The sequence below is a fragment of the Ochotona princeps genome, chromosome 13 (genome assembly GCF_030435755.1).
Source record: "Ochotona princeps isolate mOchPri1 chromosome 13, mOchPri1.hap1, whole genome shotgun sequence".
In the NCBI taxonomy this organism is placed as follows: domain Eukaryota; kingdom Metazoa; phylum Chordata; class Mammalia; order Lagomorpha; family Ochotonidae; genus Ochotona; species Ochotona princeps.
In genome coordinates, this window is record NC_080844.1 from 34539710 (window position 1) to 34565767 (window position 26058).

At 50.7% G+C, this 26058-nt stretch overlaps 2 protein-coding genes across 6 annotated transcripts; both read right to left on the minus strand.

Annotated features, from left to right (window-relative positions):
• Positions 1-4615: 4615 nt before the first annotated feature.
• On the minus strand, positions 4616-10256 carry MYOZ1 (myozenin 1). Its single transcript, XM_004583477.3, has 6 exons — positions 10154-10256; positions 8980-9070; positions 8337-8515; positions 6431-6674; positions 5947-6112; positions 4616-5115 (listed from the first exon to the last, which is right to left on the minus strand). Exons 2-6 carry the CDS (start codon positions 9050-9052, stop codon positions 4884-4886), a joined length of 894 nt encoding a protein of 297 aa, XP_004583534.2. The 5' UTR covers positions 9053-9070; positions 10154-10256; the 3' UTR covers positions 4616-4883.
• SYNPO2L (synaptopodin 2 like) lies at positions 10136-22932 on the minus strand. 5 transcript variants are annotated; one of them, XM_058671539.1, is made up of 5 exons: positions 22602-22932; positions 21375-21526; positions 20474-20991; positions 15746-17246; positions 10136-10254 (listed from the first exon to the last, which is right to left on the minus strand). In XM_058671539.1, the coding sequence occupies exons 1-5, from the start codon at positions 22704-22706 to the stop codon at positions 10161-10163; spliced, it is 2370 nt and encodes a 789-aa protein (XP_058527522.1). In that variant the 5' UTR covers positions 22707-22932; the 3' UTR covers positions 10136-10160. The 5 variants fall into 5 exon arrangements, with proteins under 5 accessions (XP_058527522.1, XP_004583535.2, XP_058527520.1 ...); XM_004583478.2 differs by lacking the exon at positions 10136-10254 and having other exon boundaries at positions 13980-17246; positions 22602-22926; XM_058671537.1 differs by lacking the exon at positions 10136-10254 and having other exon boundaries at positions 13980-17246; positions 21375-21546; positions 22602-22716.
• Between the last annotated feature and the right edge of the window lie 3126 nt (positions 22933-26058).

The following is a 26058-nucleotide window of genomic DNA, read 5'->3' on the forward strand; positions in this document are numbered from 1 at the left end:
AAATCTTGTTGACTTTATGCAGAATTTTTTTTTTATTCCAACCACTAGGCACAACTTTATCTTCCCTCTCAAAACCACTTCTACATTTAAGGCTTGGCTACTCCCAGAACAAATTAAAAGTTTTAGCAATATCAAATGAATGTGTTCAATAACCACATCTAAGCAAGCTAAAGAAGATTTAAAAGCCATTATTCTAATTAATGAATTTGTGAACCTCACCATGGAAAAACCAAGTTACATAATCAAGAGAGGTTATCCCTTGCAAATTTACCTCCAAAAAGGCAGAAAAAAAAATTATCAGAAAGCCTGAATCTGTATACTGAAATGGATAAATTATTTTGTATGCTTGACTTGAAGCTAGTTTCCACTAGAAGTAAGAGTTAAACAGCAAAGAAAGTGCTCCAAATCAACCTCCCAGATGCAGAATAAAGTCCTAGACACTAAAAGATTAAAAGTCCTCCCCTTCCAGTGCTTTAGATTCCTGGGAGCTTCATTTGACTTCCAAAAAAAATTTTTTTAAATCAAAACTTGTTCTGTGCCCTAAAATAAAATCTCACTTCTGAAAAGGCAGATAACCTGAGAAGGCACACTTGGGGAACCTGAGGGTTTTTAATCCACATAACCAAAACTATTCCTCAATTTACTGTGCAGCCTGCTGCTGCTGTAGCAATGCTCGTCTTGGTTTTTAAGTTAAATCCGTAGAAAATCTGAGTATCCTAACTACACATTATTTCACTACATCATCTACACTGATTTTGACACTGCATATGTAATTTCCTAAGTACACTGTAAAGAAGTTCTACTCTTGAATGAATCTTAGCACACACCCCCTTCTTCCAATTCAGCACTCTAGAGGAAGTATACCTTAGTAGCTTTTTTTCTCCCGCCCCCACCCCATGCTTTATTTTAAAGCAGCAAGCATTCATTATCTCAATTCTTAAGTATCTCCGCAGAAAGAACCTTCCCAACTCACACTAGTTCACGGATACTCTCCCTTCCTACGCCAGAGCGGCCACGGCGGTCATCTCTTTGCAAAGACGGGAAAGCAGACGAGGAAGGTCCGGGACGTCACCATTCCCGCCACGCCATTTAGGATTCAGGTCCCCGACCAGCCTCAGGCGGAGCCGGTTTGGGGCGGTGGGAGGGAGGCAGGAGAGATAGCTGCAAGGATCTGATCCTCTCCCGTTCCCCTCAAAGATCCCCAACCAGTGAAAAACAAACAGGGCCCAACCTCTGAGCTCCCATTCAATCAACATACCCTCCTCCTCTTCCTCCTGGTTGTACCCCGTTTCTTCCCACTTCTTCCCCCGACGTAGCAAGGTCCCTTTTATCCAATTCCAAGTCCCAGTCAACACGCAGGTCCCCACACTGAGGCCCCCACGACGACACGACCCTTGCCCTCGACAAACCCCACTACACCCGGGTCCCTCCCCCCGGGACCTCTCAGAAGCTCCAGCCCTCCCCGCGCGCCCCAGGGCAGACCGGCGTCCCGTCCCTTTACCTACGGGACCTGGGTCCTTCCCCCACTCGTCACACTCGGGTCCATTCCCCAGCGACCCGACCTTGCTCACACCCTCCTCAAGAGCTCTCCCCAGCACCCCATTACCTCCGGCCCCGCCCCCCTGAGGGTGTCGCACTCACCGCTCCCGCCGCCGCATCCTTAACCGCCGCGGCTGCTATAGCTACGGGGAGCCAAGGCAACCAGCTCTCGCGACACTTTCCTCAACTACAGCGAGAACAGCCGAGAAGAGACTCTGGTAAGAAAGTAAACGACTCAACCTCGAGACGGCTAAGTATATCTCGCGATAGTACTGTTTAAAATGGCGGCTGCAAGGCGATTCGGGGATGCTGTTGAAGGGGTAGGAGGTGGGGCACGGGCAAGGAGGAAGCTTCAGTGGCCGAACGTCGGAAAACTGGTGTAGACGGAACAGTCTGTCCAAGCTGAGGAAAGTTAGTATGGCAGACCCTACCCTGGGATCACCGTGGGGATACAGCTTTCTTTTCCCAAATGTCTCAAACATAGAATCTTCTGTACCTCACTTTGGTTTTCCGGGCATTTTCCTTCTATGTGCATTGCAGTTGGTGAGGGACCGGGCAGGCCAGAAACTGACGTTCCCATTGCATTGACTGGCCTCGAAAAGTTTTCATTGGTTCATGCCCCACCCTGGTTTGCCAAAGGTGTTTGCCTCACAAAAATGTTGACCCAAGAATGTGCCACCCCAGTGGTTCCCAAACCGAAATGAGAAAAAAAAATCAACCCCACCCCCTGCCTCACACCTATCCTTGCAAGCGCCAGAACATCAGCTCAGGTGTGTCACGTTGGAGGTGTTAGCAAACAGCGCTGATGTGTCATTGGAACTTGGCCATTGTTGGTTGCCACCCTGTGGACACATCCGTGCCTGTTGACTCCACACTCTCCACAGAGAACTTTCGCCTCTCTCTGACCACTGTAAATGCATACTGAGCGAGCCACTGAGCCAGAAATGAATGTAAAGAACTTTGGTTAAAAAAGAAGATAGGAATAGATTAACAGGGAACCCATTTTCACTTCATAACCTTTTTTAAAAATTTATTTTTTATTTAAAAGGCAGATGCACAGAGAGGAAGAGAGAGAGATATATCTTCCTTTCAATGGTTCACTCCCCAAGCAGCTGCAACAACTGGAACTGAGCCAGTCTGAAGCCAGGAGCCAAAGAGCTTCTTCCGGGTCTCCCATGCAGGTAGAAGGTCCAAAAGCTTTGGGCCGTCCTCAACTGCATTCCCAGGACATAAGCCGAGAGCTGAATGGGAAACGGGGCTGCCAGGATTAGAACCGGTGCCCATATGGGATCCCCGTTCAAGGCTATCGTGCCAGGCCCCACTCCATAACTTTAATAGGGTGCTTTAGTATTGTCAGGTAGGGATGTATTATGAGCTGCATTGAACTACTTAAAATTTGTAAATTAACACGTTTTCCAACAATGAAGTTGTGGTAATTTATTTCATCCAACATGTTCATATCACTTCAACATGTAATCAATGTTAAGTTACTAATGAGATAACTGGATTTTTTTTCAACACTGAATTTTCAAGATTTGGTACTGGGCCCAGGATAGCAGCCCTAGCGGCTTAAGTTCTCAGTTGAACACACCAGGATTCCATGTGGACGCCAGTTCTAATGTTGACGGCACCACTTCCCATCCAGCTCCCTGCTTGTGGCCTGGGAAAGCAGTAAAGTATGGCCCAAAGCCCTGGGACCCTGCACCCACATGGAGACCTGGAAGAGGGTCCGGGCTCCTGGCTTCAGAACGACTCAGCTCTGGCTGTTGCAGCCGCTTAGGAAGTGAACCTGCAGATGGAAGATATTCCTCTCTGTCTCTCCTCCTCTCTATATAAATATCTGACTCTGCAATAAAAACAAATAAATCTTTTAAAAAAAAACAAGTGTTACTTATTTAGCTTCTACAGCATTTGAGTTAGTAATGTCAAGAGTTCTTTTATGTAAACTACATGCCTTCAACACCATTACCCAAAGTCACTGTGATTGCTCATTTGTTAAGCTAAGTGTGGTATTCAGTATGGTAGTACTGCCTTCCGAGGAGGTAGATGAGAAGTGAAGCAATCAGGACAAACCATTGGGTCTGGTGCAATGGTTCAGTGGCCAAATCCTTACCTTGCAAGTGCCAGGATCCCATATGGGTGCTGGTTCATGTCCCGGCTACTCCACTTCCCATCCAACTCCCTATTTATGGCCTGGGAGAGCAGTAGAGAATGGCCCTAAACCTTGAGACCCTGCAACCATGTGGAAGATCTGGACTAAGCTTCTGGCTCCTGGCTTCAGATTAGCTCAGCTCTGGCTGTTGCAGCCATTTGGGGAATAAACCAGTAGGTGGAATATCTTTTTCTCTTTCTTTTCCCTCTCTCCATAAATCTGATCTGCCTTTATGATAAAAACAAATAGATCTTTAAAAAAAAAAACTGAAACTGAAACTTGCTCCAGTATGAGATGCTGGCATTGCAAGTGATGACTTAACCCGTTGTAGCACAATGTCAACCCCGGCCCCTAGATATTTTCTTGCTGTAGCCACAGAGAGCCAAGCATGCTCTATATCTGCTCTGGTTTCTCCCTTTCCCTTCTGAGTTTCATCACATGGCTCTGTTTTGAATATCTATAACCTTTAACATTTATAGTCCTAAAGTTATTCTGGTGTCATCTGAAAACTCTATTGTATGCTCTAACTCTGTGATAATCAAAACATCCTTGAGTTTTCTCCCATCACATTCCATTGCCTTCCTGATTTGCTGTTTGCCAATTTCTAATTAGCTACATAAAGAGCTAGCATCACCTTTTTTGTAATCACAGTGTACAGTGGTTTCTTAGCTTTGCACATACATAGGTTGGCATATGTGTTTGTGCATGAGTATTTGTCTCAAATGCTACTGAATATCTTTGCATATTCCTTATGAATGTGATTTTGTGGGTGTGGCTGTGGGTGTAGGTGGTGAAAGCAACCAGAGTTCAAGTCTGCTCTTAAAGTCTGAATAATGAGTGTTTAGTATTTGGCTTTAATTAGTCCCTGTGCATTGTTGGCCTCAACTTTCATCTGCCCTCAAATATTAGAGGAAAATGAGTTCATTTCCTTGAAGTTTATTGTTACTGTTGGCAGAGCAAATTCCATAAAAGAACAGATTCCCAGTGGTGCAAGGGGAGCTCTGAGTTGGTGAGCAAGGATGCTTGGACTGGGGGTTAGAGTGAAGGATGGAAAAACAGATCTTTTCCCCCTTTTCTTCCCTCCATTTCCATAAGGATACTGGATTAACAGTGGGAGTATCCTGCTCAGCATTCCCTCTCCAAACTGGAACTAGAGAGGAGAAACTTGATGCAAATGAGAGAAGGAAGCAGATCACAGCTCCTCCGTTTCTCCATCCAAGGGGATGTTGATATCCACGTTGTAGTCTGCATGCTCGCCCGAACTCAGCCAGGGAATAGGGGTTCTATTGAATGAAGGCCTGTTGGACAGGCTCTGGTTGTATAGGACCAGAGGTTCACTCAGCAGGGGCCCCAGGTCAAACTTGGGCATCTGGAAGGTCATGCGTTTGGAGGCCTTCTCATAACCACCATATGGCATCGCCGTCCTGAGAAAAAACACATTCGTGAAGAATCAGAACAACACCACACACACACACGCATGCACCAGAGCCTCATCAATGAGATGCTGCACAGTTTTAAAAATGGGGAAGTCTGAATTCTAATTTAAATTACTTCTGTATTCTTTGTTCTTCTCCCTGGGTACCCAATCTCCCTTTATTGTTCTGACTGTTACCCCCAAAGCTATTAGTGAGAAAAATAATATAGTGGGTTCTTGTGTCTCGTGGGTAGTTGTGACCCAGATCAGCATGTCCAATGGAGTGACCCCAAACAGTGCAGACCTAAGGTCTAAAGCTACCTTAAGTTACAATATAGAGATTCCCTTGTCTGATCCTACTGATACCCACAATATTCCTTTGACTAAGAAGAACTAACATTTCTTGAGATATCTAGGCTCCTTACAATCAAATACAAAAAACACCTCTCTAGCTCCTCTTTTCCATTCATAGTCTAGAGAGGCTCAACTCCAAAATAGATGACTAGAGTCTTACTAAAGCAGGATATAAAGGTTTGAAATACATCATTTGTCACTTGCATTTTACATTCAAAACTCCCAGAACCCGGAATAGGGTGATTTAGCCCACAGAGCTAATTGTTGGCCTAAGAATCAGAATTCAAATTCTGCCTCCTAACAAATTTTTCCTTTATCACATTGGCTGTGGTGAAACTGAGTTAGTGTTGAAATAACAAGGACCTTTAATAGGGTACCTTTATTCCCTGTTCCTCCTTTGAAATGCTTGAACTGTAGTCTCTAGTCCAACCAAGAGTACCAAGGCCACACACTAAAACACATATGATTCCTTCCCCAGCACCCCTACCTGTTGAATGATTTATATTTGGGGAGTTCAGCTTTGGCTCCATAGGCCAGCAGGTCAATGCCAAGTTCCACTTTTTGCTGGGGGTCAACCCCCATGGCTCGATCCCATGGGGAAATGTAAGTCTTGAACACAGTGATATGTTTTCCATCTCCACCTGTCTGGTCTCCTGGTAGTCATGGCAGAGAAAAGTCAAATAGTAACAGTTAGTAGCCTAGGAAAGTTAGTCCCATGCCCCTGCACTGGGGGAGTTACTGTGGCCAGGGACTAATAACATCCTGGTCACTATGGAAGATTTGTTGTGTGATGGCAGCTTGGTCAGGGACTGATTCGCAGAAGCCAACAAGATGGCTTGAAGATAAGGCTACTCAGTGGACTGAAAGAGTCTATCCCCATCCCCCATCCCCTGCACCCAGCCTGGGCCTCATTTCTGAGGACATCTGTGCTCTAGGGACCAAATGCATGACTCTTGGGTACAAGTACTTGCCTGATCCCACCTCGCCAGCCCCTCCTGCACCAGCAGCTCCTCCCCTGCCGGCATGGCCTCCAGCACCAGCTGCCCCCCCAGCTCCAGACCCAGAGCCTTGATGGTGCTGATGGTCAGAACCATACTGTCCAGCGGAGCCACTGCCCCCCGCCTGGCCTCCACCACCGCCCTTGCCGTAGGAGACTCCCTGCCCAGCTGAGCCCAGCTGGCCTCCCACTGTGGGAAGGAACTTCTGGAAATGATCCTGAAAAGAAAGAGCAAAGTGAGGAGAAGGATAGTTAGCAGCAGGTATTGGGAAACATGCAAAGACAGAGGGATGTAACATAGCAAAGGAGGAGATGAACACAGACAGAGGCCCCTGTCAGAAGACACTGGCTTCCCAGAGACACCTCTCTCCAATAAATGGATAGTGGACAGACCACCTGACAGAGAGGAATTAGAATCTCTTTAAAAGGAAAGACTCCCTTGGCTCACTCCCTCCTATTACAACTTGGGGTAGGAGCAGATTGCTCCCCCACACCACCCTTTCCTATTGTTACAGAAGCTAAAAGGACCAAGACTTCTGCTTCCCTCAAACTTGAGAGCGTGAAGTTACCAAGGAAACTCAGTCTTAAGTTGAAGAAATAGTGAGAGATCACTGCCCCCTTCCCTTGGTCCTTTTGTCCAACCACAAGAACTCTTAACTCTCTTTCTCCCGCGCTCTCTCCCCACTCCCCCATTCTCTCCCTCTTTCTTGGTGCCTATTGAACCAAGACTTCTTGACAAGGAAAGTGTAGCAGGTGGGGAGAAGACTAGCCAAAAGGGCAACACTGGCTTCAGCCCCAAGGCTTAAAAATAACCCTGCCAACTCCTTCAGGAGACTCTCCTGGCCACCTACCCCCACAGCACATACCCCCATGCTCCACCCAGTGTAACCAGACCCGGGCACAGAGGAGGGATTTCAGCTCCCTAAAGTTAGATACAACTGCCTCAGCACATTTACTGTGCTCCCATACAGGGCCAGGGACTGCTGCCCCTGGCCCCATCCACACAGGAATCTATTTCCACTCTCCTCCAGCTACCAGTGGTGGAATACACACTTTGTCTTAGCCAAAAGGCCGAGAAGCGATGATGGTGAAATAGGAAGACAGGAAATGGAGAAAGGTCCTTCCTGCTGAGCTCTAACATCCTGTGCCTGGCCCCTCTCCAATCCCTTCTTCTCTTTCTCTGAAAAAAAGGAGTCTGAATAGGAGATGGAGGCTTTTGAAGCATCTAGGGAGGAGGCTGACTCTAAATAAAACAGCTCAAGCTGACATGGCTATGAAAATTCACTTAACTCCTTCTAAGGTTGCCACATTTGGCAAATAAAATTGGAGGACATAATGAAAAGTTGAATTCCAGATGCACAACAAATACTTTATTTTTGTTTGTTTAGTATAAATATGCCCTAAATATTGCATGGGACCTATGTATGTGGAAATGTATTGTTTGTTTACATTTGGAGCTTCAATTTGACAGAGTATCTGTATTTTAAATTCAAATTTGACTTTTATCTGAATTTTGCACACAAGACGTAGCCTTACTTAAAAACTCTTTGTGGTGTGTTTTTATTTCAAAATACAGGGCTGCGTGTTCTGTGTTTCATCTGGGAAGCCTATGTTTAACATTTACCCACACCGGAAAAGAGTCTTCTCTCTCAGGGTGTGGTGCTCCCCACCCCTTCATTGGCTTTAGAGGGGAGACTTGAGTTTCAGAGATGGGCTGTAACGCCCTGGAGCTGTTTTCTAGGGAGCTCCTATACCTTTGGGGTTGGTGAACTTTTAAATTCTCAAGAAGAGGTCAACGGTATTTTGGAGGGTCTGTGCCTGCCAAGAAACTGTCAGAAAAGGCATTAGGCCTGGCCAGAGGGGTGAAGGTGCAGACTCACCATTGAGCTGTCAGAAAACACGTCAGGATGGTTCTCGTAGATGAATTTCTCCACTCGCATCTGCCGCAGTTTGAACATCTTGGAGCCCCGGTTGGTGAGCAGGGACAGTTCCTCCAACATCACATCCCGTGGGACACTGATCTTCTTCCCCAGGTTCAGGCCTGAGCCCTCCTGTCCCCCTTTCAAGGAGGCAGGGAGGAGGGCCACAGAGTGAAGTCAGGCTTTCTGGCCTCAGAAGACAGACCCTGATCACAGCTCAGTGGAGGTGTGTGTGCTGGGGGAGCAGCTGCTGTTTTGGTGGTGCCTGATCAAATCCTCACCATTCTGTTCTTAGGGGTTCAGAATTGTGGTAAATGCAGAGGAGTGGAGACAGTGGGGGATACTAGAGTGAAACAGTGGGTATAGGGGGTTAAGGAGCATGGGCTTGGGGTACAGCATAAAAGAAGTAAAGGAGCATCAAAGAAGGAGAAACTGGGGTGTGAGTGAGAGCCCTAGGTAGGACTTGCCTGCTCCCACACCAACAAGGGTTCCACTTGCCCATTCACCCTCAAGCCTACAGTACTTGATGATATTTCTGGGACCCTTAGATCAAGGATGCTCTAAATAAGAAGTCCGACACTGCTTACATGCAAACATGCCCTACCTCCCGTGAGTTCCATGATCAGCTTGCTGGATTTCCTCTTCTTGTTGGGGGCAGGGGTCCCTGAGAGCGGCATTGTGGACGTGGCTTCAGACTGGATGGAGGGGACAGAGAGGTGGACAATGGACAGGGAGTAGCAAGAGCAAGTGTCTGCAGCAGGGCAGTACTTTTAAAGCTGAAGTTATGAGCTTTGGGGACAGAATTTCATCAGATGTTTGAAGAAATTAACTGTTCTCCAAAAGGTGAAAATCCGCTGCTTTGGAGTTTCTGTTGTCTAGGGAAGCAGGGCTGGGAACGTTGATGCACCCCTTATCCCTGTCTTCTGCCAACCTCTTGTGAGCTATTTACCTTTGAGCTGATGCTGGGGTAGAAAGAAAGCTGAGGGTGCGCATATTCAAAAAACAACCATAAAGCAGGCATGGCAATGCACCCAGGTTTTGTTGGTGTAACTTGAAGTTTTTATTTGCATTGAAACATTAGAATAGATGATCATTCCATGGTCTTGTCTTTCCTCTATCTTACCCCTAAGGCCCTGGGGGTTACAGAAATGTTCTGCCAAGGTTAAGGAAATCCAGCTAAAGACATTCTCCATAGGAAGGAAAGGTTGTTGCTCCGCCCTTGTGCCAGCTGGAACTTGGCCTTGGCGGTCATGGCTATACAACTTGTCCTTTTAGTCACTCCCGCCCCAGACCCCAGAGTGGAAGGAGAGGTTGGAAGACATTTGAACCCTGTCTCATGTCAGATCAGCAATATCATGGCAGATGGACTTGAGGGAAGGTAGGAACATGGTAGCAGCATCCAACAACGGAAGGGAACATATTGGGAAAAGACAGAGACTCCAGTTCATCCTCATGGAAGTTGGCATTTAGTGAAATATAGTCTTCTGAGTCCTATCTCCCAAACACATCTACAACTCTACTGGATTGGTGGGGGGTTTCATACCCCCTTCCTATTCTTCCAGTGCCTTTCCCAATATCTCTATTCTGCTCCCCCTCCACCGACAAAACTCCTTGGTCCCCCTCCTTCCAAAACTAACCTCCCCTGACCTGAACAGCAGGGAGCCAAGGGTAGGAAAGGAGGGGGTCACGCCCCCCAGATCAAGAATCATAAGTGCATAAAGACATGGATAGCCACAAAATTGGCTGCAGCCCTGGTAGCTGTAGAGCTGGAGACTTACCAGGTGCTCAGGCGGTGGTCAGCTCTCCCGGGGTCCAGCAGCTTTGGAGGACTGAGCTGCTGTGACCGGAGAACCTGAGCTGGGCAGGCGTGGGGGCAGCACTGGCAGTGGGGGAGGGAGGGTGTTTATTAATAGAGATGATGAGTGCAGGCAGCTCAAATGGCACAGGGGGCACTGAGACCCTGAAACCAGGATCCTGCCTCCCTGCTCCAAGGCTCCGGAAGGGAGGAAAGGCCTTTGGGTGTCTTCCCCCAGAGCTGTCTGAGCCAGGGACAAGCCCGCCCACCCGGGGACTCCCCTTCTGTCTTCACTGGACTCTGAGATCCAATGAGGCCTTGGAGGAGAAATTGAAGACTAGGAGAGAGAGAGATAAAGCAGACAGCAGAATGGGAGGGACGGAGAAAGAAAGAGAAAGACAGCCTAGAGAACCTGCTCTAAGGGCCACTGAGAGCCAATCCAGGCTGGAGCTGGAGGGACTCCGTGGCTGTATTCAGGAGTGGGAGGGCTTAAGGCTCTATGTTGGGGGACAGGAAGTCTTCTCAATGAAGCTGCTCCCAGATTGCTTGGTCTTTTCTTTGTGCAAATTGCATCTTGGCAGGATAAGGGATAAAATTTACCAGACCCGGTGCTTCTTGGGCAGTTACGAATGACTATGGGGAAGATGTATCTAGTTTTTCTGTCTGCTTGACTTTCTTTCCTCTTCAACTCCAGTAGGTTTAAGAACAAGTGAACACATCCGGGCTTCCTCTAACCCTCATTTGCTGTTTGAGCCTAATGCGCAGGAGAGATGTGGCAGAAGCACAGCTAGGCTTTAGACCTGCGCCAGGCCCTTGCTTTCTGAGATTTCTACTTGAGATTTTCCTCAAAAGGAGCACACACCTGTAAGATTTGGCCTGTCCCATGTACACCGTGCCCAAGGAACCTCTAGGTGGAACACAGTCAGGAAACCCCTGGGAGAAGTCTGTCGTAAGCCTAACCCCTTCCTCAGTGGGTGTGCTAACAGCCTAGGTCTTCCTTCAACTCCTGAGCAGGTTCTGGGGCCAGCCGCTGCTGTTCCCCAACTACAGCCACCACTGCCCCATTTTAACTGCTTTTACAGCTTCCCAGATACCCACTGCCCTTCAGGGAGCTCTCCATTCTTCTTCACTTTACCCTTCTGTTCCATGATTTAAAAAAAAAAAAAAGATTATTTATTTATTTATTTGAAAGACAGAATAACAAAGAGAAAGGAGCTGGCATAGTGGCTCAATGGGCTAATCCTCTACCTTCAGGTGCTGACATCTCATATGAATGCTTGCTTGTATGCTGGCTGACCCACTTCCCTTCCAGCTCCCTGCTTGTGGCCTGGGAAAGCAGTAATGGATGGCCAAAAGCCTTGGGACGCTGAACCCATATGGGAGACCTGGAGGAGGCTTCAAGCTCCTGGCTTAGGAGTGATGCAGTTCTGGCTGTTGCAGCTGCTTGGGGAGTGAACCAGCAGATGGAAGATCTTTCTCTCTGTCTCTCCTCTCTGTAAATCTAATCTGCCTTTCTTAAAAAAAAATTTAAAAATTAACGGAGCAAAAATGTGGATGAGTTTCTAAACCTAAGTTTCTATGCCCTTTGGAATTCTCAAAACTGTATTTGGGGCTAGTGGACTCTGGATGTGGTAATTGACACAAACCTGCCCTCTGCTGGTAACATAGGAGCAATGGCACTTTTCTTCAAAGATGTGGGTTTTTTTCGTTTGTTTTTAAGCATAGGTAGCTTAGTGGCTCAAGTCCTTGCCTTGCAGGCACCAGGATCCCGTATGGACATTGGTTCATCTCCCGACTGCTCCACTTCCCTTCCAGCTCCCTGCTTGTGGTCTGGGAAAGCAGAGGATGGCTCAAAGCCCTGGGACCCTGCACCTGTGTGGGAAGAAGCTCCTGGCTTCAGTTTGGCTCAGCTCTGACCGTTGCAGTCACTTGGGGAGTGGACCAGCAGATGGAAATTTTCTATTTGTATCTCCTTCCCTCTGTGAATCTGACTTTCCAATAAAAATAAGTAATAAAAATCTTGCGGAAAAAAAGGCTTGACTTAATTAAGGGTCCAGGAAAGCAGTGGAGGATGGCTCAATGGCTTGGGATCCTGCACCCACATGGGATACCCGGAAGAAGCTCCTGGCTTCAGATTAGCTCAGCTCCGGCCATTGCGGCCACTTTGGGGAGTGAATCAACAGATGGGGAATCTTTCTATCTGTAAATAGGATCTGCCTTTCCAATAAAAAACAAATCTTAAAGAAAAAAAATAGATTTACTTGAAAGGCAGAATGAGAAAAGGCAGAGACAGAAAGGAAGAAATCTTCCATTTGCTGATTTCACTCCCCAGATGGCTGGGGCTGAAAGCCAGAAGCCTGGAATTCCATCAAGGTCTCCACATATGGGGTCCCTCCCATGTGGGTGTAGGGGCCCAAAGACAAGGACCTAGATCATTAGTGGAGCATCCAGGACTGTAATCAACACCTAGATGGGATGCCAGCATTGCAGGTGGAGGCTTACCTTATGTGCCATCACATTAGTCCCTTTCCGAAATCCTTTATTTCTTCTTCTTTTTAAAAGATTTTATTTTTTATTGGAAAGTCAAATCTACAGAGAGGAGACAGAGAGAAAGATCTTCCATCCACTGGCTCACTCCCCAAGTGGCAGCAACAGCCAGAGCTGAGCCAATCTGAAGCCAGGAGCCAGGAGGAGCCAGGAACTTCTTCCCAGTCTCCTATGTGGGTACAGGGTCCCAAGGCTCCGGGCCATCCTCAACTGATTTCCCAGGCCACAAGCAGGGAGCTGGAAAGGAAGTGGAGAAGCTGGGGTACGAACCAGCACCCATATGGGATCCTAGCACATGTAAGGCAAGGACTTTAGCTACTAGGCTACCGCGCCACGCCCAGCCTTTCGTTTCTATGAGCATGCAATACTTTCTCTTAGTCTCCATCCCTTCTGATGCGTCTTTCTTTCACCCCTCTCCTATCCCAGCTTTACCTCCAGTCATTAGTTCCCACTCTCCCCCCAACCCCCACCCCGCTCCCATTTAGTTCTCAAAGACTATTGAACATGACTGCTCCCTTCAGGGAACTAAGAGAAATGTTGGTGACCCAGAGCTCAGAGGGACTTTCCAGCTTATCTTAGTTCTGTAAACAGAGGACTTGCCTGAAAATGATGAAGGAGGAAAAAAAAAGTATGAAGGAAACAAGCAGAATGTGGCTGAGGAGTGTGGGGTTGAGGGGCGGGGACCAGAGCTGTGATGGGGGTGACTTAAATAGAAGTGAGGCAGAACTAGCAGAGAAGGGCAAAAGACCTAAGGAGGAAAAAAGTACAGTAAGGTGGAAAGTGGGAAGGCAGACATGGAGACATACCAGGAATCAGATCCCGGGAAAGGATGAGAGAAGGGTCAAGGGGCATTCGGAACTGGGCATAAAACGAAAAGAGATGACAGCAACAGAAGGTGTGGGGCATACATTTATTATTGTGCACAAACCCAAAGTATGGTGACTCACACCCAATATGCAAAGGACACTAATACAGTCCAGATCAAACAGCACACGTGTCTGAGGGCTGGGCTTGGCAGCAGGGGCATCCACATGCCTGCAGGAGCTGAGCTGCAACCCTGAAGCTGAAAAGGAACAGGAGCTGGGTTCTGACTCATGAGCCAGGCCAGAAGGGGGGCGTTGGCTCTGGCTGTCTCCCTGGCCTCGCCCTGGTAGTCTCAAGAGATAAACTGAAGGACAGACACACAGGAGGTAGCACAGACACCAAGAACTCTCTCAACACTCAGCACACACACCCTCACACCCCAGCTCCCCCATCATTCTCCTTCACTCTAGCCAACACATTCTTCCCCCTCTCACAGTCTCACAACCCCCTCCTTACACCCGGGGACTTCTTGTGACTCAACTTGACTCTACCAACCACACTCTCCCTCACCAGGCTCCTCCCCCTGCCGTGGCTCTGTCACTTCTCAAGCCTGCTCCGCTCCTGGTTTCTCCATCATACCCTAGGTCGGCCTCCCTCCTCTCTGCCTCAGGCCCCTGAGGCCCTGGAAGCCAACAAAGACTGAACTATCTGAACTATTCACTGGGGACAGTTTCCATCTTTTTATTTTTTCTAGAACCCTGGGTTGCTCAGCACAGTCCTCTCCAGTTGCTGCTGCTGAGATTTAGCAGGAATACATGAATTCTTGTTCTCTTCCTTGTCTAGCTGGTCTAACAGGCCATACACACTGTCCTGACCCTGCTGTCCTCTCATAGCCCATTGGTTTTACAAGAGCCTGTGCACCTACTACATAGATGGCTTGTCTTTAAGGATTTATTCTCAGGTGAAATTCTCTCTCCCCACTTGACGGCACATGGGGATGGACTCTGCTGTCACCCAAGGAGAAAACCCAGCTGGGTATTCAGACTTCTTCCTTCCTCTTGCCTTGGACAGCAGAGCATATCCATGTATACACACACATACACACACGCACACACACAAAACTTGCAGGCGCACCACCATGCACACCTACTTATAGGCCAGCCAAGATTGAAAAAGCACGGTGAGGCAGGCATAGCTCAGTGCAAACAGGTCAGTTCAGTCCCTTTGCTGTCTTCCCGCTGTCAAGTTTCTTCACTGAGGTCCCATGGGCACCTTCTACGCCGTGTGCTTCTTGGCCAAATGTGAAAATGAGGCCACAGAGGGAAGATGAATGCAAAGAAACAGAAACCTGTGGAGGAGTATGGGAAGAGCGGCGGGGAAAGACGAGAAATCCAGGCCAGGAGACACAAAGAGATGGAGAGATACTGAAGCAGACAGGAGAGGTTGAAAAGCAGGGCAGAGAGCTGCAGACGGGATGCCAGCTCCAAAACTACCTTTGGCAGGAAGGGATGCAGCCTCCAGAGGGATGGAGCTATGGGGGTAGGGGCTGGATGGGGCACCTCTCCTTGGTCCTGAGGACCCCTGCCCTGCTCACTGGTGCCCTGCCCCAGGCCTCCACACGTGAGCCTGCAATCCTGTCCTGGTAGCTGAGAACCGAGGCCTGGCTACCTGGAAACTACAGGAGCTGGAGGAGGACCCCAGGCCCCGAGGAGATTCTGGAGGAACGGCAGGGCTGGCTACAGGGGCTGCGGCTAGCTCTGCCCTCCAGATGGGCTCATCCAGAGTCGTGGCCGCTCGCGGGGGAAGCACCGTAGGGGCCAGCGGCTCTGCAGTGGGCTGGGGTGCCGGTGTTGAAAATCTGCGGATCTCCTGGACCCGGGCCGTTTTGGGCTGTCCTGAGGTGGTGCCAGGGGTTGGGGGAACCTCATCAAAACAGAACATGGCAGTTTTAAGCTGGTAGGGCTGATGCCGCATGAAATCCAGAGCCTTGATGCCCTGTTTGGGGGTTGCCCGCGGCCCCTGTGTTTGGGCCTTACTGGTGGGAGTTCGGGCAGCCTGCGGGAAAAAGGGTGAGAGCAGTGGGTTGTAAGCAATAGGAGGAGGGGCTCGGATGTTGGGTGAGTACTTCCAGGAAGGGGGCAGTGAAGGGGTAGGAGAAGGGCTTCGGGGTCGAGGGCCAGGACCAAGGCCAAAGCCAGCAGCAGGTGTAGCTTCCACCACATACCTGTCCGCACGGCTCTGCCGCTTGGCAAACAGCTCCCCACCCCTGCCCTGCAGCCTTGGTGGCTCAGAGATTCCAGCTGAAGAGGCCGCCCCGTTTACCAGCCCATCCAAGAGCCCTCGAGCCGAGGGTTTGGGGGCCACAGGAGGTGGAGTCTTAGGAGCCGCAGGGGGCGGGGTCTTGGGAGCGGGCACGGTCTTGTAGCTCTTGCCCCCTGGCGGCTGCATGAAGTTGCAAGCTTCGGCGCCGAGGCTCAGCGCGTCGTCTTCAGGACCCGATTCCGCACCCCCAGCCCGAGGTTTCTCATCCAGATTCTGCACCAGCGAGAGAAGCTCGGGGTTGGGCGAGTTCTTGGTCTCCTCCTTCCCCTGTCGGAACATCTGTTTCCGCGTCCCGCGGCGCCGAGCCTCCTGCAGGATGCCGGTGCGGGCAGCCGGCACAGAGATGCGCTGCTCCCGGCTGCTGGGGGTCCCGGGGCCGGTGGCCGGCGCCTCTGGACGCGCCGAGGGTCGCAGAGGCGCCGATAGGAAGATAGAAGCGGTGGAGGTCATGGCAGCTGCGCTGGGGGGGACGGGAGGTTCTGGAGCTCCACCTGGGGTAACAGGCCGACTGGGAGCAGGGATGTAGAGGGAGCTGGTGGCAGTCACAGGACCCGAGGAGCGTGGGGTACTGGGGGAGCCAGAGGCCGGCACGGAGGCGGCGGCGGGGCTGGGATCCACCGTGGTGGTGAAGCTGGGCGGAGGGGACACGAAGGGAGGTGGGGCGGGGCTCGGGCCTCTCTGGCTTTCACTCGCCCTCTTGGGTGCCAGGGGACGGAAAATGACCGAGGTAGTACCTGGCCGCTGCCCTTGGAAGCCCGGGGTAAAGGGCCTGGCTGACCGGTTGAAGACCCCGGCGGCCGGGGTGGAGGGCGCCACACCCCCCGCAGGGTAGGGGCTGGGGCTGCTGATGGGGGCTGGCAGAGAGCTGGGCGGGGGCACGGCTGCCTCCGGGGGAGCACTCTGGGCCCGAGGAGGAGGCGGCGACTGCAGACCCTGCCCATTGAACAAGGCCGCTGGGCCACCGTGAGCAGGCTCCTGGGTACTGGAGGCAGCACGCTGGCGCTGCTGTTCAAAGAGCTGAACCCCTCGCCCAGAGACGTCAGTCAGCCCGGGGACCTGGCTGTCGGTCGCGCTGGAACCCACCCTGGCCAGCTCCATGTCCAGATAGGGACTGTCCCAGTCCGACTGATTGGTGAGGCTGCGGGCGTCAGAGAAGGCCTCGTCGTCCAGCTCAGACTCACTGGTTGGGGGGACCCCGTCCTCCTCCTCCCCAGTACCTGTCCCGGCTGCGGCCCCGAAGCTCACTAGAGTGTACTTCTTGGCTCGCTGCCGCCGTTTCTTAAACATAAGCACCCCCTTGGAGTGGGGGTTGGGGGCTGCGGTCAGCAGGGAGGCGATGGTCCGGCATTTGGTCTTGGCCTCCTTCACACTCTTCTCCTGAAGGCTTTCTGCCCGTTGCAGCTCTGAGGGCAAAGGCGGCAGGGTCAGTGAGGCTGAAGGAGCTTCCCGGAGCTGCCCATCCGGCCCCAGCCAGCTGGCCCCTGCCTCCCACCTCCTGTCTTTGCACTTGCTACAAGCACCCAGCATGGCTCCTACCTGTGGCCAAGTCCTCCGCGTGGAGGATGAAAGGTGAAACCAAGGGCAGGTAGAGGAGGAAGGCAGAAAGAAGCCTGTTGCCTGGCTTGGCCTGGCCCTGGCTGATCACAGCTCCTCTGGCCTCTCCTCCCTCCAGTGCACTCCTATCTTCCCGGAGATGTGCCCTTATCCACCTCACATGCATTCCTCTCCCGCCTCCCATTCCAGACCGGCAGTGGGAGGTGGGGGTGGTGAGGAGGTGTTGCTGCCATGGCAGGCAGAGGGGCAGGGCTGGTCCCAGAGAGAGAAGATGAGGCAGGACACTTTTCTCCCACCATAGAGACCATGCCAAGAACCTTCTCACAAACTCTGGGAGGTACCCTCTCTCATGCCTCATCCCTGTGATGAGTACACGAAGGCCCTACTGCAAGGCGCATCTCCATTCACTCTTCTACCCTCTGAGGCAGTTCACACTGGGAGCCATTCAAAGAAGTAACTTCTCACGCATCACTGAGCAAGACTTCAGCAAAAGCCAGCCGCAGGCATAAGTTCTCCAATGTACTTTTCTCTGTCACTCACATGTACACTAACTGACATACATATACCTCCATTCACATATGTGTATTTTAACATACTTGGCCCACAAAAAACAACAGCCACTCAGATGCGTTCACACACCTATGGATGCCAGGTGAGCCTTGTGGCCATGTTTTCCTTGCTGGCATCCTGAGACTAACAGATTGGGCAGAATTTTAGGGTTGATCTTAGCCTCCCAACTGCCAGGGCACAGCCCTGAGCCTCAAACCCCTGCTACTCACAGCCAAGGGCAGCGTCTGAGCCCCAACACAGGGAAAAATCCCCGAGTGCTGCTCTCCACAAGAACCCGCCAGCTAACTCCGCAGCACCCCTCAGGTCGCCAGCGGCCTAACTTCTCCTTGCCCCCAGTCGGAGATGGGAGGGTGTGGTAAGCTTCTTGGGTGGAGGTACAGGTCAGAGATTCCCGCTGTGTTCCAAACCTTCTGTGTAGACAGCTCAGGCAGCCACTACCAGGCTGCCACCCAAGGACTCGGGCTCAAAAGGAACAGGGCAGAGCTTCCCATGCCAGATGGGGCTGGGGGTGGGGTGGGGTGGGGCTGGGGAATGGGAGAAGCTGCCCAGTGACTAGGACCCTGCCTGGAACGTGGATGCTTTCCGCTCCATGGTCCCCAGCTCATCCTGACAAAAATTGCTGAAATTCCCATCTACTTTCCACTGCTGAGGACTTTCATTCCTCTCATCCCCACGTGTGCAATACACAGTCGTACTGTGGGGGAGAGGGCAGGCAATGGTTCAGCTCAGGGCTTTTGGTTCCTGGAAAAGCTGCTTCATTGACGTTCAGTTTCCTCATCTGTAAATTAGGGTGGTAACAGCTACCTCACAGGACTGCTATGAGAATAAAGTGAGGTAACTCAGGTAAATTTAGCAAACAGCATATTCCTAAGGCCCAGAGTGAGTAAACCACCCGCAGAGCTTTCCAGATGCTAGCCGCACATGTACACAGATGCCCTGTCAGTTACACATGTCATCTCCCATGGACTCCCACATGCGTGTCTCATGTATTTACAACACATACCTGTCTTGTACACACAGACATTCCATTCCCATGAGTTTGTACAGGTCACGTCAAATATCCCCTGCCATGTGGCCATAGCATCAACCCCTTCCAATCAAGGGGCAGTGAAATTATCCTAAGAGGACCACATAAAGGCAGCGGGGACAAGAGAGGAAGACCATTCATTCCCAAAGATGACCCTTCCCAAACTGTCAATAGATTATCTGCTTTCGACCCCAGGTCTCTCTTGGAAGTGGGAGGGAAGTACCTGCATAGAACGGGTCTTGGAGCTCAGGAATTGGACCTGGGCCTTTGCCGAAGGTGGCTTGGCTGATGGGCTCAAAGGTGTCCATGCTGAGAATGGCAGTGTCGCTTGGAGCAGGACCAGCTTGAGCCACCCCCAAGCCTTTTTAAACCCCTTTGTCTCGTCCCCAGAAGTGGCAGCTGAGTGAGCTCACTGTGCTATTTTTGGAGCCTGGCCCCTTCCCTTCTTTTGGCTGCCCCACAAGCTACGATGTGATGGACATGGCCACCTGCCTCCCCTTCCCCCCACCCTTTCCCACCGGACAATGAGGTCTGCTTGTCTAAAAATATCCCTGAGCTGCCAGCTATGGCTTCGCCCAGCATGTTGGGAAAGGGAGGGGGTGTTAAGATGAGAATGGGAGGGGGGTAGGTATGGGATCCTGCCCACGCATCTGGAATTTCTTTGTGTGATATTGGACACGCTCAGGAATGTTAGACTACTAAGTGTCAAGTCCTTAGCCTTGGTACTGGATTTAAAGCCATCCAGTTCTAAGGACCTGGAATCAGAATGGTGGCAGGGAGGAAAGAAAGGCGAGAACTGGAGGGGAAATCCTAGCATTTCAGAGCTCACAAGAAAAGTCCTGTGGGAGGGGCCTGAGAGGCCTAGAGCAAGAGAGAAAGTTCACTCTTCAACCTCATTCTGTTGCTCACATCAAAAAATAGCTGAGAGCCTTAGATAGTGGAGCTGGCTTTTTCTGCCTTGGCCTACATTCTTGCCTAAGATAAAGAGGCAAAGATCCCTCCTCCCTCCACCACTTCCCAGAGCTCTCCCAGGTCCCAGGGATCGCCAGCTGAACTTACAAATGTCAAAGGTAGTACTGATCATAGGCCTGTAATTAGCCCCGTGACAAGCCCCTATAGCCTGGCCTCACTTGCAGAGCCTCCCCTGCCTTGCATCTGTACTTGGCTCTCACTTCTTCATGACACCTACAGCAACCATCACCAACCACCACCACCAAAACCTTTATCTCTTCATTGCTGCTTTCTGCTTTCCCTACTTCATCCATTCCTGGGGTACCATTTTGCCACACCAGATCAAACACCAAAAATAATGGGGATCATGAAACGACTTATCCTCTCCTCCCACTTTTCACTCTTCTCCACCTGTTCTCAGGATTATTCCTAAGGGGCATAATGTAGGCAGCATTGTGGTTATGGAGGAGTAGATTGAGGGCTCAGAGAGAAGGATGGTGGCTGGGAAGGAGGGGTTCAGACACTTACTGGCTTGCTTGGCCTTCTGGGTGTAGCTGGTAGTAAGATCTTCTGCCACTGGATGGGGAACAGGCCCCACCATGGGGATGAGATGAGGGCCTGGCCGAAGGGGACCATGAGGTAACAGTAGGGCTTCAGCTAGGGGTGGCTGGAGAGCCACTCCCTCCTCCCAAGATGGGGAGCTCACACGGCTGTCACCGCCCTGGCTAGAAGGCCTAGGAGTGGCAGGTGCAGGCTCTGCAGGACTGTCTGATAGGTAGACTTCATCAGGTGGGGCTCCTGGAGGGGTGGGTCGTGTGGGGCCACGGCGCCGGGGGCGGCGAGGCTTCTCCTGGGTGGCAGGGCCGTCAATGTCGCTATCTGTCTCTCCATAGTAAGCTTCACTGTCAGGGGGTGAGCGGAGGCTCCCAGGCTGAAGAGGCTGGGAGACAGGAGCGCCAGGAGGCTCAGGACTCAGTGGGGATACAGGAGACAGCACCTGGAGCTCCCTCGGGGATGGAGATCGCATGGGTCCCTCCTCTGCTGACCTGGATGGGAAAGATGACAGGACTTGAGGGGTGAGTTATATGACTGACCTCTAGAGAGAGAGAGAGACCTGTAGGAGTCGTGAAAAAGAGGTAGGGCAGTGAGACACTTGGAATGGATGGGTTAAGAAGTGAGAAAATCAGAGTGAGTGGAAAAGAGCTTAAAGGAATATGTGCTGACAGGCCAAAGGTTGAGGTAGGCTCCAGGCTCAGATATTCACTTGACACTCGCATCTCTTACTGGAAGCCTTTGGGAGGTGTACCCAAGCATCCGAAATGCACAAGCCAAACTAGGTACTTGTATAGTTAGTTGCTGAAGCCAGGCCAGGGAGGCATGGAGCTGAGACAGGTAGTGAGAGACTTGCACGCCGGGGAAGGGTCCATACCGTCGCACAGTGAGGACAAGCTGGTTCCCCGAGGCATCAATAAGATGCATGGCACTGGCATGAGAGAGGCTGGTGCAGGAGACCCCATTGACTGCCACAAGCTGGTCCCTCTCTCGGAGTCCTGCTCTGCCAGCCTGGCTCCGTCTGCGGATCTGTGATGTTGAATTAGAGACTGCAGATGAGAGACGGTGGGAGGAAAGGGAAGGACAGGAAGGAGCTGGGGGAGATGAGGATTTGCAGGGTAAAAATGGAGGCGTTCATGGGGACCTGACTACAGAAGGTACAGGTTGAAGGAAGTAATCTGGCTGGTGTTGGGAACTAGGGTCATCACTGACTGAAAGACTTGGTGAGCACTCCATGACGAAGGTGTTAGAAATGGTAGTTATAGCCCCAAGGGTTTCCTGCTGGAGCAATATTTATAGTGGCCAACAATCCTCTTCTAGGCCCTAGAATTCCAGGTGCTGCTATAAAGCCAAGATGTCAGCACAACATTCCAGAAGGAAGGGAGTCCAGCTGGATTCTGGATTGTATGTGTGTAGAGCATATGTGCCCACACATGACTGTCATTTATTGGGCTCTTACTAAGTGTTAGGCACTGTGCTACAGCTGCTAGGCATTGAATTCTTAGGAGTGGACACTGTTATTATCCGCCCCCCCCCCTTTTTTTAAACAGTCCAGAAAATTAAGCCTGTGGGCTGCATCCATGAGGACAATGTCTTCAGCTGAGAGGTCAGGCTTGGCCATAAATGCTTCCAGCACCTAAAAACGTCTTGCCTAGCAAGGGAAAGGGTCTGGCTTAGGGAAGGAGGAGCACAGAAGGCCTGGGCAGGGCAGGGCAGGGTTGGACAAGACAGTCCTAGCTAATCACATATCATTTTAGCCAGAGAGAAATGAGAGCCTTCCCCACATTCCCGGGGTCAGGATTGGAGACACACTAGGAGAGCAAACACTGGATGAGCAGCCCCAGGCCCTGCCACCATCACGCCCCGGAGAATGGAAGCAGAGCACTGCTTTCTTTCTGCTCCCTGGGCACCAGGAGCTGACTGTTTCTAACAGCCCCCAACAAGAAGCCCATGTTCACACACGACTTCCACTGCCAAACTTGAACATGCTTCCCTGCCCACCCACCTGTCCCCACCTCATCACAGCCCCGCTGCCCCCACAGGTTACAAATGTGACTGTTCCCATGCTCCCTTGGGTTTTTCGTTTCCCAGGGACCTCCCTTACCTTGGACACCTGTAAGGGTTTCCTCTGCTCGGCCCCACCCTGAAGTCGGAAGCCCCAGGGGGCTCCCCCTGACAGTGTGACCAGCACCTCCTCCTCAGCACCCATCGCTCAGCTTGGCCTAGGGCCTCCGGAGCTTGAATAGTATCCCAGGGAAAGAAATTGAGGTGCTGGTACCCCGTCCGGCCTGCCTGTCCTGCCGTCCTGCTCCTGCGGCCCCAGGCCTCCACCCCCCCCCTCCCCAACACACACCATACACCGTAAGCAGGCAGCTTGGCCCTGGGATCAGTACAGTCCAGCACACCCGTCCTGTCAATCCGAGTCATGCTCAAAATAGTTGCCGGCTGTGTCCCCTCCCTCCCCCAGCTGTGTTACTCCTGGGCTAATTATAGTATGTTCCTTTGCCCTCCATGCCCGCCCCCCTGGTTCTCCTGCACTCAGGAGTACTAGCCCTTTGGTCTGCAGAGCTGATGTCCACCCTCTCAGGGACTTTGCCTTCTCTGATAGGATCATGAACTACTCCCAGCTGCTTTCATTTCAAAGGAGTAGCAGCAGGGCCTTCAATTCCAGAAAAGAATGGTTTAGGCTTGTTCCATAAACTCAGGAAACAGTGCCCCCTTGCTGTGTGAATGAACCTGTTCATCAAAATGGAAATGATAACCCAATGGCAGTGCAGGGGGTTGTATAGAGAGATTGTTTTCTTTTAATTGATTTTATTTATTTGAAAGATATATGGGAGAGAGAGAGAAAGTGAGAAAGAGAGATCTTCTATCCATCTCCTAAAGTGGCTAGGATGGCTGGGATTAGGCCAGATGCAAGCTAGAAGCCTAGAATTCTCTTCAAGACTCCCATATAGATGCAGGGGTCCAAGGACTTAGGCCATTTTCTGCTGCTTTCCCAGGTGCATTAGCAGAGAGCTGCATCAGAGGAGGAGTAGCTAAGACTTGAACCAGTGCTCCTCTGGGAGCCCCACCTGGGTTTTCCCTCTCTGTGTCTTTCCCTCTTTATCAGTATCTCTTCCTAAAATAATAATTTATTTTCGAATAAATTTTATTTTTTATAATGATTACATGGTGTATCAGGGTGGGAAGGATTGAGGTTTAGAGAAAACTGGGTGAACGCATTGCTTCTAAATTTGCTATTTCTTGTTGTTGTTTCTGGGGGAAAGAGAGAGACAAAGGGGGAAACCACTGATGACTTTCCACACATCCCAGTACCCAGGGATGAGGAACCACCGCCTTATATCAACCCAGAGTCTCAATGTGTACATATTCCGAGGGTTCTGTCCAAGTGGTTTGGATGGGTCTGAAATGCTGCCGATTTCCCCAATCCGAGGATGATGTCATCCTCCCAATGTCCATTGGCTCCATTCACCGAGATTTTTTGCTGTCATCGTTTGTTTGGGGTAGTTGTCCAGTTAGTTCTGTTCTTCTGCTACAGCACCAAGTGAGCTGCCATATTCTCCTTTGAGAACAGGGCGTGTGGCCACTGCTCTGCCTTTTTCATTAAGTAGGACATGTTCTTGCAGACGAGTCCAAGGAACCAGGCTGGGAGTCCCAAGCATCCCCAGATACCCGACCCCTGAGGCTCATAAACTTCACACTCACCTCGCAGGCAGGCTCCAGGACCTGGGACAGGCAACCCAAACTCCACCAGATCCCCCATCTCTGGGACTCATGAACCCGACACCCACCTAAAAGGTGGGTCCCAAGATCTGGGCCAGACAACCTAAGCCCCACCAGTTTCCCCGTCCCCATCCCTTGGGCTCAGGAATCTGGTTCCCATTATGCAGGTGGGCCCCAAGACCTGTGCCAAGTTACCCAGGCTCCATCAGATCCCCTGTCCCTGGGACTCACAAACCCGGCTCCCACTGGGCCCAGGCTGGCATGACGAGCCTTCCCTCAGCATCTGCAATCTTATTGTGTAGTTTGGCCTAGTCTAGTCTGCCCCCGTCCCAGCTCCTGCAGGTGGGCGCTGCTACCTAAAATTATAATTTCAAAAGGACCTTTAGAATCCTAATTTAAAAAAAATTATAATTTTTATAAGTTTTGGTGATGTTTGCATAAATAAGGATGCATGCTCATGACCACTGATTAAGATGGGGAGGGTGGAGAAATGGAGGAGAGTCGGAAAAACAACGGTTTTCAATCTCCTTTGTTTATGTATCGGGAAAATGGAGAGGGATGCTCCCAGCAGCCCATCCACATCACTGCCCTAGGATGGGGAATAGGCACCCGATATCCCAAGGTCCCCAGTGTGGAGCATGTTCTGAGGGTACTGCTAAAGTGGTTTTCCTAGTTCTGAAATGCTATTGACTTTGTTTCTCCAAGGTTGAGGAAATCCTACCAAGGTACATTGGCTGACACAGTCAACCTTAGAGTCAATTCACCCAGATACTTGCTGTCAAAGCTGTACAGTGTGTTCTGCACTCCAGAGTACTAGATGTCCTCCGCAAGCCTCAGTGAACTGGGTGTCATGTCCACCAAACTCACCTAGGCATGAAGTCCACTACATAGGCTTCAACAACCGAGGCAACCCAGTCAGAGCATAGATCCTGTAATTTCCCTCATAGATGGAGTTTTGAGGCCAGTGGTTCAGACCTTGTCTGCTGGAATGCTCACGTCTGGACACCACTTATCTTTTTTTTTTTTTTTAAGATTTGTTTATTTTTATTACAAAGTCAGATATACAGAGAGAAGAGACAGAGAGGAAGATATTCCATCCAATGATTCACTCCACAAGTGAGCACAATGGCCGGTGCTATACCGATCTGAAGCCAGGAGCCAGGAACGTCCTCCAGGTCTCCAATGTAGGTGCAGGGTCCCAAGGTTTTGGGCCGTCCTCGACTGCTTTCCCAGGCCACAAGCAGGGAGCTGGATGGGAAGTGGAGCTGACGGGATTAGAACCGGTGCCCATATGGGATCCCGGGGTTTTGAAGGTGAGGACTTTAGCTGCTAGGCCACTGCACCGGGCCCAATAAATAAATCTTTAAAATCTGTGTATATCTGGCTGTAATAAAATGAATAAATCTTCAAAAAAAAAAAAAAAAAAAGAAAGAAAGAAAGTAGAGCATCCAGGATAGGAACTGGCGCCCCTATGGGATCCTGGCTAGGCTGGATTTAGCCACTAAGCCATCGTGCTGTCCTCCCTCCCCCAACCACAATGTTTTCTGTGATTACATCATATATCAAAACAGCATTTAGCACACTACGAGAACAACTATTTCGTAAAATCCTTTAGCTTTCATGTGGGTCTCCCACATCGGTGTCGAGGGTCATCTTACATTGCCTTTCCAGGTACATTATCAGGAAACTGGATCAGAAGTGGAACAGCCAGGACTCAGAGCAGGACCTGTATGGGATACTGTCATCACAGCTGCTGCTTAACCTGTCTTGCCTCTATGCCAGCCCCAAGTCTTGAGTTCCTGTTTCATCATTTACTAGCTGTGAGACTTCAGGCA